Source organism: Blennius ocellaris, assembly GCF_963422515.1.
Source record: "Blennius ocellaris genome assembly, chromosome: 3".
In the NCBI taxonomy this organism is placed as follows: domain Eukaryota; kingdom Metazoa; phylum Chordata; class Actinopteri; order Blenniiformes; family Blenniidae; genus Blennius; species Blennius ocellaris.
The window spans coordinates 27,816,904-27,829,538 of NC_137652.1; the positions used below are offsets into that span (position 1 = coordinate 27,816,904).

At 46.7% G+C, this 12,635-nt stretch overlaps 1 protein-coding gene across 1 annotated transcript; it reads right to left on the reverse strand.

The window, feature by feature from the left end:
- Nucleotides 1–3,602: 3,602 nt before the first annotated feature.
- On the reverse strand, nt 3,603–8,913 carry epn3b (epsin 3b; the record flags this gene model as incomplete). Its single annotated transcript, XM_080517174.1, is given in 12 exon segments — nt 3,603–3,919; nt 4,001–4,294; nt 4,520–4,615; nt 4,696–4,866; nt 4,950–5,073; nt 6,453–6,539; nt 7,317–7,435; nt 7,667–7,738; nt 7,741–7,963; nt 8,260–8,343; nt 8,541–8,699; nt 8,845–8,913. Coding segments are annotated over 12 exon segments (1,815 nt in total).
- Nucleotides 8,914–12,635: the final 3,722 nt, after the last annotated feature.

Below are 12,635 nucleotides of genomic sequence, written 5' to 3' on the forward strand. Positions count from 1 at the left end.
CTTCGACATCCGACAAAGGACACCAACATATAAGAGCGTTGTGCAGATTTTATACAATCATTGTATGAATTTAAAAAAAACTAAAAAACTGTATGGCTCAGACTCGCAGTGTGCGTTGCAGCAACTACTTCCGTAAACAAACAGTCCCGCACGCTAATTGGTTCGCTCCAAAACACGGACGTGCGTCCGATTGGTTCAAAATCAGCGTCAATCACAGGGAACAATGACGTCAGAGTAATACGCCCCAGAGAAGAGAAGAGAAGAACTTTATTAATCCCAGAGGAAATTTCATTGCATTATTTACTGCAATGTTCGAAGATGAAGAAAATAAAGTACAATTCAGTGCAATAGAATACACACAACTTCTTTCTTTCTTTCAGGCCCTTATATTTTTTTTATTCTAAATAAATACATTTGCTAATAATGGCGTTTATGTATCTCTGATGTGTTACAGTGGTCATTTTACAGCAACAATGTCTTTTTTTAAAATCATGATATCATCTCAAGAATCTAAATGAAAAAGTGAGCACACTCCAAGCCCCAGCATCTTTCCAAGTCTGTCCCGAATCTAAAGTCAGTTTTTTTTAGTGTTTTTTTTTGCAAGTGATTTTTAAATGTTTGTACGTTGTTTTTGGCTCTACATCAAATAATGAACATTATTTGTTCTTTTCTTTCTCATAATTTGCATGAGCCACCGAGCAATAGAAAGTTCTCTGGCTCTCACAGCCGTTCTCGCAGTCACTCACTGCCGCCTGTTTCCCTCCCTTCCTTCATCAAATCAACACCACATGGCAGCGTTGCACATCAGACGCTCAGGCCCGGTGATTTACGGCATCGGGACGCTTGCAGCTGTTTGGATCTGCGATCACACTGCACTTGATTTTGTTTGGACGAAGACGCCAGGCATGAGAAAGGAGATAAGTGTGGAAGTGGGCCTCGGTGTGCAGCCTTGATTGGATTTCCCAGATTCACTCTGGGAATAGCAGATATTTAGATATTTGACCTTTTCAGCGTCTGCGGCCGCTTGAGTTTATGTTGTGACGGAATACACGGATGAGAATCACGTGTTATTTCTGACACGCTGACAGGGAAAAGCCTGTTTTCCTCCTCTCCGGCAGCTGCGACTAAACATAGAAATATCAGTACTTCTTTAATTTCGCGACGAGAGCAAATCTTTTCTCCATGAAAACCGATCACCTCAGGGATTTTCACTGGTCCTATTATTCCAGTTTCATTTGTGTAAATAGTCGCATGAGGAAAGCTTTCTGACTAAACACTTAGAAGAGCAGACGATACTCCGGGTTAATTCATGTACAATTGGATTCAGTAAAATACTTAAACACACAAGAACACCGTGATCTCGGCTCAGTGGTGTCGTGGCTAGTACTGTCATGTGCAGAGTTTGTGTGTCCTCCTTGTGTGTGTGTCGTTTTCTCTGATCTCCTCCCACCGGAAGCTTGTATTTGACTCCAAACGGCCCTCAGGTGCTGGGGCTGATCCCAGTGCTCCAGGACCCCGAGCTTTAATCTGGAGCGATGAAATACCCTTCACACTGTGTTTACACTGCCACCCAGTGGGTATAAAACGCAGTACAACACTGTCCCTCATGCTGGCGGCACTGAAAGAATAAACCGTTTTCTTGAGAAAAGCATTGCAGAACCTCAAGAGGTGGAAACATCGATAGAGTTGAGTGAGAAAAGAACAGAGCAAAGAGAAGACAATTTTTCAAACTGGTGATCCACAAACCTGAGACGTCCTTCGACTCCCAGGGAAATCCCTGGCCGACAATGTAATCATCAAGAAACCCCTTTGGCATTTTATCCATTAACTACAGGAGGATGTTCAAAATGTATTGAGAACAAATGGTGGTTTAAATGTTAAACATTTTGTGGAGGAAGAAGTAAACTAATGATGTTTTTTATTAAAACTGAGAAAATAAGTTAAAGTGAACAATTATCTCCACAATCCAAGAATAAATAAAGGAATAAATAGTAGTTTGCATGAAATCTACAAATACTTCCCCCACAGGGCAAAAAAAAAAAGGAAGTTAAATGTTGACTATAGTTTTGCCAGTAGAAAGTGATTGTGTGTAAAAACGTGTTTTAACCAGCTGATTTACATCTTTGATCTCCACTAATCTCCTGTTTTAGAACTGACTCTGCGCCTGATCTCCTTGAATGAAGCGAGATAGAAGATGGAGGGATGAAAACGTGTGTTTGGCGTCAGAAGAATATCCTAATATCCGCCGAGTGTCGGCCTCACGAGGGTCGAGATGATCTCCGGCCCCTCGTGAGATGAAGCGGGAACGATCGAAAGAGAACGGCGAGCGATTCATCAATCGAGACAACCGATGCAAACACCATCCATTTATTGGTATAATACTTCATAATATAGCAGTATCATTCTATTAAATACAGATGTACTGAGCCTGTGTGTGTCTATTGGCAGGCATTTCACATTCAAGTCCAGGTTCAGTGCAGTGACGACCAGATATCTCGTCACCTTCATTCATCTCAGATCCTCCCGGTCCTTCGCCTACGTCGGGTCATAATCTGCCATCATTGACCTGTTTTCAGATTTTCCTTTTATCCTCATATGAGGAATTGTTGATTGCCCTGTCAGTTAAAGTTGCAGTTTAAATGCCTTCCGTTTTATTAAAGTTAAATCGTGTGTGGAGACGCACACGGGAGTCCTGGGTGGTTTACAATCAGTGATCAGTTCCGGTCCGGACGGAGTCGGTAAAGTCTCGCTGAGGCCAGTTGGCTCAGTTTTTAAATCTACCTGGATACTGCTGGGGCTTGTGGCCTTGAAAGGCAAACAACTGAGCTCTGATAAGTTTCGAAAGATAACAAGGCAATTCCAAATAAATATCATCACGTATATATTTGGGAAGGAGTCGTGTAGTTCTTGAGCAACGCGCTACGTTCATTTGAAGCTTACAAGTCCCGTCCTCCAGCAACAAAACGCTCCGGATACCGATGGACTGGTCAGAGAAAAGAAGATTTATTTGAGGAACTTGTCTCAAGTGCTCAGCAGGATAGAATAGTTTGCAGTCTCGGGGGAAGGGATGCATTCATGCTTTTGTCGGTGAAGCAGCAGCGGTAAGGATCCTGGTACATTTTAGTGGACAATCAAAGTATTTGGTTTCCTTGCAGCCCTCTGAAGGAAAACGTTCCGTCTCTGGGGGGGGGGGGCTCTCGAGACACACCCTGTTAGTTTGGTGCTGCGTTCGTGTTCGTGTCGATGTGCCTGTGAGTGTATGAGTATGTGTGTGTGTGTGTGTGTGTGTGTGTGTGTGTGTGTGTGTGTGTGTGTGTGTGTGTGTGTGCGTGTGCGTGTGCGTTTGCGTGTGTGTGCACGTGTGCGCGCGCGAGTGAGCTTTTCTTCAAGAGTTCAGGTTTTATAGCAGCTGGTGTGTCGTCAGACCGACTCAAGACACATCCTGTCCAACTTCTGTCGACTTCAAATGTGCACAATGACATCAGACCAGGATCCAGGCTCATTAAAGCTCGGCTCAACTGTCGTTAGCATAGATCACTCCGGCTGAAGTCCACTGTGTGGTCGTCCTCCTGCAGAGTCGGAGCGTGGAGGCTGCAGGGGTCTCAGAGGAAGGGGTTGTGGCTGTGTGTCTGTGTCTGTGTCTGTGTCTGTGTCTGTGACTGAGTACGTTGTGCTGGCCGTGGCGAGAGGGGAAGCAGGGGCTGCGGGAGGTTGGAGGGAAGGTCCAGGAGTCCGGCGGGAGGCTGGGTGAACGAGGAGGGCAGGACGGGCGCCTGGTGGAGCAGGGGGAGGGGCAGCGACGGACTGTAGGACAGCATGTGGGGGGGCAGCGGGGAGGTGGAGGATGGCCGCATTTGGTTGAGGGTGAGACGAGGTTGGTCACATTGGAAGGGGTTTGTGGGCGAAGGGGCACTCAGACCTGTGAAGACAGAACGTTCCGGTTGGAAAGACTTTGAAATGGCAGGGCGACACGGACGCGAAGTGTACCGGCGCCGGTTACCTGAAAGGAAGGGGTTATTGTGCGTCTTGCTGGGAGGGTTCGACGGGATCAGGGTGTCCAGGTTGACCAGCGACGCCCCCGTCGGTCCGAGGAAAGCCTCTGGAGTCCGACACACCCGCGTCAGAGGGGCGCTGAGCGGCGGCGCCAGCCGGGACAGGTCAAACATCTCCGGGCTGGACGACTCTCGTCCATTCACTTGGGGCTTCATGTTCTGATCAGTTCCAAATGGGTCCGATTGAGGGTCCAGCGCAGGGAACAGGTCAGAGTCCGGCTGGACTCCAGGTGACTCTGAATCTGCAACAGAAAGAATAATACTCTCTGAAATTCAAGAAAAATGACTCAACATAGTGTTTGTTGGAGCCAAATGCTTAATTCAAAACAAATTCAGTGCAAATAAGAATCCACAAATATGTATGTTGCATTTGAATGAGTCCAATCTGTCGACTTAATTTTTCTTTATTTCTTCTCAAAGTCCACTGAGCAGTAAAGCGTACACCTGGCGGTCTTCTATCAGAGTACCTGTGGGACTCGCGGGTTGAGGGGACGACACCCGCGGGACCTCCTGTTGGCGCTTCTCTTCATCGGGCGCAGAGAACGGATCCGTCCCGTCGACGTCTGACGGAAAACATGAAAGTAAATCCACACGACAATCGTGACGAACTGCGCGAACGTGGAACGGCCGAGTGTTTCTGCACCTCCGTCCGTGGGACTGTCCCAGGCGTCGTTGACGGGACTGGACGACGCGGGCGCCGCCTCCCAGGGGTCGGAGCGAGCGTCGTCACGGGGAGCCCAGGGATTAGACGTGTCGGAGGAAGGGGGCGGGGCCGTCCAGGGGCTACCGGGGGCAGGTGTGCTGGAGCGGACCGCTGTGAGATGACATGACACTGGTCCGTGAGCACTTTGGACCAACCAGAAGGCTCTTCACTTGAGTCTGTGACGAGCCACCGACCTACAGAGTCCCACGGGTCTGAGCTGACGTCACGGCGGGGCTGAGCTGACTTCCAGGGGTCACCAGGAGCAGCTGGAGGCTCAGGCTGGGCCCCGAAAATGTCGACCAGGTCCAACATGGCGGACTAAAGAAATGAGGAAGAAATAAGCACGATTATATCTGCTTCTGCAGATTCAAAGTGTAATTGGTGCCAAACTTTTCCCTTTTTTCCCCTTAAAAAACAACATCTTATTCGAATAATGTAAAAATGATAGGATTTGATTTGATTTTCATGAAAAATGGGGGATCTAAAACATTCAAGCAAATAAAACAAGTCTTACATTTGAGCTAATCAAGACTGCAATGGAGTGAATGGATCTTTGATGACGAAAATTTTAATACAATAAAATAAAATCGCTATTTTGTTGCAATGACAAGAAAACCTTGTCTGTTTTTTGACACAGATTTCCAATGTGGGGTCTGACAGCTCGACCTGGGATCCAGAGCAGACCTGGGAAAACCTCCCGTTGCCATGAATAAGAAGAAAAACACAGATCAGTCCTGTGAGAAGCTCAAGCTGCTCCTGCTGATGTTGTGGGGGATATTTTGTACTTGATATGATGATCCTTATAATCACTTGAGTGTTGTTTTTTTCTATTGTTTCCATTCTTTTATATCTTCTATCTTCTGATCTTTTGCAGCAGGTCGCAAAGATCCTATCGTGTTAAATTACTTTGCTAAATTCAGATTAATTTTTACGGCCGTCATATGTAATTGTGTTCAATCGACGCCCCAAAGAACGAGGGCCATAGTGGGTCCAACCTGGTGAAGGTCCGCTCCACAAGCATGACTTTTGTCATACAAAGGTAGAGGGTGATAAATGTAAAAAGAACATTATGTTTTTATAATCAGGCTTATATAGAGACTATGCTTTTAAAACATATAAGAGGAGGGGATTTTGCACCATTCATTTCTAAATTGCACTAAATTTAAGAATCAGGCCAATTGTCATCAGATATAGACATATGGCATGTGTTTGATGGCTATTCAGAAGCTGTAATATAATTTTCAAAGCAATGTTTGGAATGCTCCCGGCTCTCGGCGATGGGAGCGATATGCGTATAATATGACAAAATTACAACGGGGGACCTTTCCGTGAGGCGGCAGCTGATGCTGATAGGCTTGTTGACAGACTCGTGAGTGAGAGAGCTGATGTGCAACACGACAGGGCGCATGTTTTCAGGGAAATGTCACGCCGAGCTCAAGGTTAGGCAGGACAGAGTCATTATCATTCAGCAGGCGCCTCGTCCTCCTGCTGTTCCTCTCACACACCTCCCTCTTTGTGCTGATCCGTGTGTTTTCCCCTCATTTTCCCTCGCGGGCCAACACCACACGCTCAGCTTCCCTCTCTGAAAGCCCGCCGGCAGCCACCCACAAGTGCACCGACCCGGCTTTCGGTGCAAATCTGCCCTCGTGTCCAATGCCTGTGCCCACACCCGGAGCTCCAGGCGTGGTCCAGCTCACCTCGCATGTCCCTGGGTGGCTCTCCCTCCGGCTGTCATCCAGGGCCTTCTGTAACAGCGAGTCGTCTCCTTGGCGACAGCGCTTCTCCTGCAGGGGCGGCATCGTCATCAGCGTTACCGCCATGGGAGTGAGCGCGCACACACGCAAACACACACACACACACACACACACACACACACACACACACACACACACACACACACACACACACACACACACACACACACACACACACACACACGCACACACACACACACACACACACACACACACACACACACACACACGCACACACACAGACATGGGCATCAGCAGCAACACTACTTCAGCTTGGTGAGGGAAAAACAAACAAATCAGGACTAGTGGCTCTTTGTGTTGACATATTTAGTTAAGTCTGAGGAAAAATCTCGCCAAATCTTCTGCAAAACTTGAAACAACAACAAAAATTGAGCAGCAACATTATTGCTTAGTTGATGGTAAATATAGGACAACACAGGATGAGGACAAAACGATCAGGAAGCCACAGGGAGATGATTAGTGTGTTTACACTGATCTGCAAGGTGTGTTTTCTACCTGAAGATGCTCTTTTTGGCTGAAGGCTTGAAGCGATCTGTGGCTGTGCGTCTTCATCCATCGCCATGGTAACAGGGATGAAGATGGGCAAATGCTCAAAATGGTTCGGTAACATTTAGATTACTGGAATCATTGAGACACACTATGACGTGTGTGTGTGTGTGTGTGTGTGTGTGTGTGTGTGTGTGTGTGTGTGTGTGTGTGTGTGTGTGTGTGTGTGTGTGTGTGTGTGTGTGTGTGTGTGTGTGTGTGTGTGTGTGTGTGTGTGTGTGTGTGTGTGTGTGATGTTACCTTCTGGCTCTCCTCTCGGCTCATGGCTAAAGCCAGCTGAAGCTGCAGCTCCTCCTCCCCGCTGGTCTGAGGTCGAGCCTGTTCCAGGTCCGAGGCGGCGCGGGGCGACGAAGACGAGGCTGCAGAGGGAATCGAAAGGCTTCAGAAATAACAAGCGTGACAAGAGAGTGTTTGTAAAAAGCCCAGAGACACGACGCTGGGGCTGATTAGAGTATTTCCTGGCCTGTGCTGCACTAAAGATAATCTCTGCGTGGATTGTCCAACGCTGTCCAGCACAGTGTGGTCCACTCTGAAGTGAAATGTTTGCAGTTCCAAGGAAGAGTTTGGACTTCAGGCTCCACGGTACTCACAGTTAAAGGAGGACGGCGAGCCCCTGGAGCGGCTGAACTCCTCCCCGTACAGCACGGCCATGCTGGGCTGGCTGTCCGTCTGCCCGGGTGGTACGACGGCGGGATGCCTCCGTACACAGCCCCGCCTCCCCCGCTGCCGCCCCCGGCCATTCGCTCCTTGGTCTTCAGGGCTTGGCTCCTTTCCTGCCGCAGGCGCTCTTCATCCCGGATGAGACACACCAGCTGACGGGCTTTTTCCCTCACGTTTGCCCCCTGATCCCTGCCGTCGCGGTCCACGTACTGGAAGTCACGCAGCGTCTGAACCAAAGGTTTCAAATTCAATGTCATCGATGAACCAGAGCACTCCATCTCCGTTTGTAGCTTGAACCACACACAGGCAGTTCTTTGACAGTGTTTTTGTCGGTGACGAGAAGCTTTCAACGTGAAATAGGATTAAGAAAAAAATGCAGGAAATCCCCATTGAGTTTATATGAGACCTTGTTAATCATTTAAACCATCCAGTGAATTACATTTCTTTGTTATCTTTAAAGATGTGTGTGTGTGTTTGTGGGGGGGGGGGGGGGGGGGGGGGGGGCTCTTGCTCTTGAGTTTACCTGGATAGTGAATGCGTTCTCACGGCACTGTTGGGCCACCCTCTCCGATCCCGTCTTCAGCAGGTAATCCAGCAGAGTCAGAGCCTGGAGTCAAAAATACTAATTACCAGAGTAATTCTGCCAAAATTACTATTTGTGCTGCACCTGAACTCTACACACACACACACACACACAGAGGTCGTGGTTGTGATCAGACTCCAGGAGTAACAGTTGACATAAAGTAGATCTGAGCAGCAGAAAAAATAATAAACATTTTTAGAAACGTCCTTTGTTTCAGCCACCTTGTAGACGTGTCTCCAGTTCTTGCCGCTGTCGTTGAGCCGTTTCCAGACCATACCCATGACTTCCGCAAACGCAACCACGTTGAAGGTCAAGTCGGCGATCTCCGACATGAGCGACGACGACGGCCCCCAGGGGTCATTCGACGTGGCCTCGCGAACCTACAAAACAAATAAGCGATCTCAAAGATTCAAGCGCAGAAAATGAGCAGAAACAGTGTGGCTGCTGGAGCTCCTGACCAGGTCGTCTGACCTGCTCTACGCATTTGTCATTTCATGAAACTTGAAGGGCTTGCAGTTGCGATACCTTGATCTCGGCCTCTGAGTAGTTGTGCACAATATTCTTCACCTGTCGGCGAAGGGCTGAGGTTGTCATGGTGACGGGAGCTGTGGATGGGGGGACGGGTTAAGAAGAGACGCGCAACGGATTTAGGGAAGGAGGCGACGCCGGGGTGAATGGAGGAGGTAGATACGCCAACGACGGCTCCTCTCCTCAGTCAGGAGTTAAAGAACGCCCCTGTGAGAAAGAGATAAAGACTCATAAGGTGAGTGCTGATGTCAGAGCTTTTCCTCGCACCGATGTCACAGCACACAACACACAAATACACGAATGCTTTGGAGAGTTGTTTAAACCCCTTAACTTAATGGCAACATCACAAACAGTCCTTGAGCAGGAGCGTCAAAACTCCAATTTCACCTGGTACCAGTAAAATAATGAGAAATAATGGAAAATTCCAAATCAATTTGTTTTTGAAAATGCCTGAATTATGTTTTCACAAATTTGAAAAAAAACAACCTAAAACAAAAAAAATGCCAACTCCAATTTTATCTTTCAATTTTGTTACATCCAAATAATAAATAAAATAATACAATAAAAATCTTGACCTTGTGCTTCATTCTGCCAATCTGATGAAAGATAACTCAACTTGGGTGTGTCAGTGTCGTGTTACGTCTACGGTTGTAAAACAGTGTGATCCTCAGTGAATGAATTAGAACTATTATAATTATTCATACTGAGAGAAAAAGAAACCCTGAAAGTTGTGTTTGCACTTTACATGTAGTTCTGCTGTGTTGGAAATCAAGCCAGGATGTAACACAGCGTGTCAAACACAGTCTGGTTCAGTTCATTCAGAGTATCAGTGAAATAGTGCCATAATCTTAAATTTAAACTTTTCTTGTTGTTGTGACGCAGAGTATACGTGTTAAAGTCGATATTTTAACAAAAAAACCAAACAATTACTATGAAAAATGTCTCCAATCTGCCAACATTAAGCCATTTTTAATGAAACCTTCTGGTGCAAAATACAGTGAAATAACTTCTATTGCTATTGCATTCTGGGAGTTTTTACAAAATCACTCCAAGAGCATGGCTTTCAGACTTTGTTGTGTTGTGTCACTGCTCTTCTTAGACTTTTTTTTTCACAATTCGCTGGCCAGTTTTATGTCTGGCACCTCTGGTGGAACCTCGACATCGCCCCGTTGCACCGATTCAAGATCTTACTAAAACATGTCCAATCTGGATTATGTCGCTGTCCAACTGAAAACTCACTGCTCTTGGTGAAACTTGCACTGATTCATGTCTCAGCCGTCAGAATCGATATGAAACTGGAACAACGACTGACAGTGGATGTGAGGAATGAGCTCATAAATCGGGGCCCTTTCCTCTAAGAGTGGGTCACAGAAACGCTCTGGTGCTCAGGGGTCTGATGAGGCGTCTTTCTGGATTCATTCATTCAGTCCGTGTGTGTGTGTGTGTGTGTGTGTGTGTGTGTGTGTGTGTGTGTGTGTGTGTGTGTGTGTGTGTGTGTGTGTGTGTGTCACACGCACACACACACACACACACACACACGCACGGACTCCTACTCATATTCTACTCTGCAAAAACGTCATCAGTTTTGTATTTTGAAAAGCCAACTTCAGCCACCTGTGTTGTCATATTCAGTTATGTGAATAAACGAAATCTTATCTTGCGTCTTTTTACGCGCTGAGGTTTCTTTCCCCCTTCGTTCATCCTGAACGAAGGGGGAAAGAAAGATGAGGTTGGCAGAAGATTCATGGATGTAGAAAGAGATAGTTGAACTAACAGTAGAGTTCACTTCAGTCACGGCAAAATGACATGACATGTTCTTCAATCATTTTAATAATAAAAGACGGCTCATTATTCAGAAAAATAAGACCACTGAAGATGGAATCTTGTTTTGAATAGTAGTGAAGTAATCTGATATATGTATATTTATCAATTCTACATTCTGTATTTTGATTATGAGATAAAAAAAGAACTCTTTGAAATGTTTGTTTTTTTCGTTTTAACAATACTTTTTACACTTCATTTTAAAGCTACAACTGCATCTGAAAATCCTCATTATCCAACACGCGTTATGCCACAACAGATGCACTGTGCATCTGTGCATCATGCACATTTGCGTTTCTTTCCAGGGATTGCGTAATAAACTTCAGTTTAATGTAATCCACCAGTACAGCACACACAGACCAACTGCTTGGCTTTCACCCCCCCCCCCCCCCCTTTTTTTTTTGCAGGCTAATTATTCAACCTGATTGAGAAAGGTCACATCATCAAGGTCCAATGCAGTTTCTGTCTCACAAAAGTAAATACGTATGTATGAAACGTGTGTAGTTTGGTCTTTTTTTTCATATATTCATTCAACATTTACAATAGTGATGTGTAGATTTATTTGGAAAAAGATTGGACGGCTTAACGTCAGCAGAGGTGTTGCACATGAGCTCCACTCAGTGATTTATCAATGGTTACGCATGAATTATGACGTCAACTGACAGCTGAGATTTTAATGTCACTTCACCAGCAAGTCAGAGCGACTGGAAACCTGCTGGAAAGTAAACATCAGCAGAAACAGAGAGACAGAGAGAGAGAGAGAGAGAGAGAGAGAGAGAGAGAGAGAGAACACAACAAAGAAAGTACTGCTCAGCAACTTCAACCAGTATCACCTTTCTGCACAATCATCTTCAGCTCACACACACACACACACACACACACACACACACACACACACACACACACACACACACACACACACACACACACACACACACACACACACACACACACACACACACACACACGAAGGTGGTCAGCAGCTGTTTCTTGTCTCTGCACACCTTTGAAGTCACTGCTCTCGGTTTATTCGGGGGTCATGACACCGCTGTGTTCCACAGTTTAAAAGCTGAGGCGGCAGGGGACGAGAGACTTTGCGGATGTCCTGCGGGTTCAAAACACCAATAATACACATCAGTGAATATGATTGGCGAGCCCTGAATCAAGAATGTGAATTCAAACAGGTCCGAGGTGAGCTCAAGATTATTTGAATTGATGTGATATCATCTGCACAATGTTCCGTAGTAGAACGGAAATATTGACGCCTTCCACTCTCTCAGACGATACTGTGGGTTTTCACTCAAGACACTGGGGACAGCGAAGTACCACCGGTCGGTGTGCTCGAAGAATACGAGCAGACCTCCGACAGCCTCATGGAGGATTTACAGCCCGAGACATTCCTCTGACTCAGCCATATGCACTTCATTTTAAACGACTCATGGACGCAGGCAGCGACTCAAACGACACCTGGGCCACATTTACTAACTCAACACCGGCTGCTTGGAAGACGTTCACAAGTGGTGACGCTCAGATCTCCATGGAGCCGGCTGAGTGTGTGCGTGTGCGTGTGCGTGTGCATCATTCAAGCAGAAAGCGACATGCATGGCGTTTGTCAGAATACTACAGTCAGTAGTGGAGGTTTTGATGCATGAAGCTGCTGCTGTGCGTCACCGCGTCGTCCACGTTTGAAGCCGCGCAGGCGCGTTGTGGACGCGGTCGTGAGTATTTTGAGGTGGAAACTGAAACCAGGTGATGATGATGATGAAGATGATGATGATGATGATGATGGTGATGATGATGATGATGATGATGATGATGGTGATGATGATGATGATGACCGCACGGAGCAGGTGAATACTGAGGTCAAACGAGCAGATTCTCAGTTAAAGGACACTGTCTCTATGGGAATGCCCCCCCCCCCCCCCCCCCCCCCACACACACACACACACACGCCCCCTCCTGCGGTG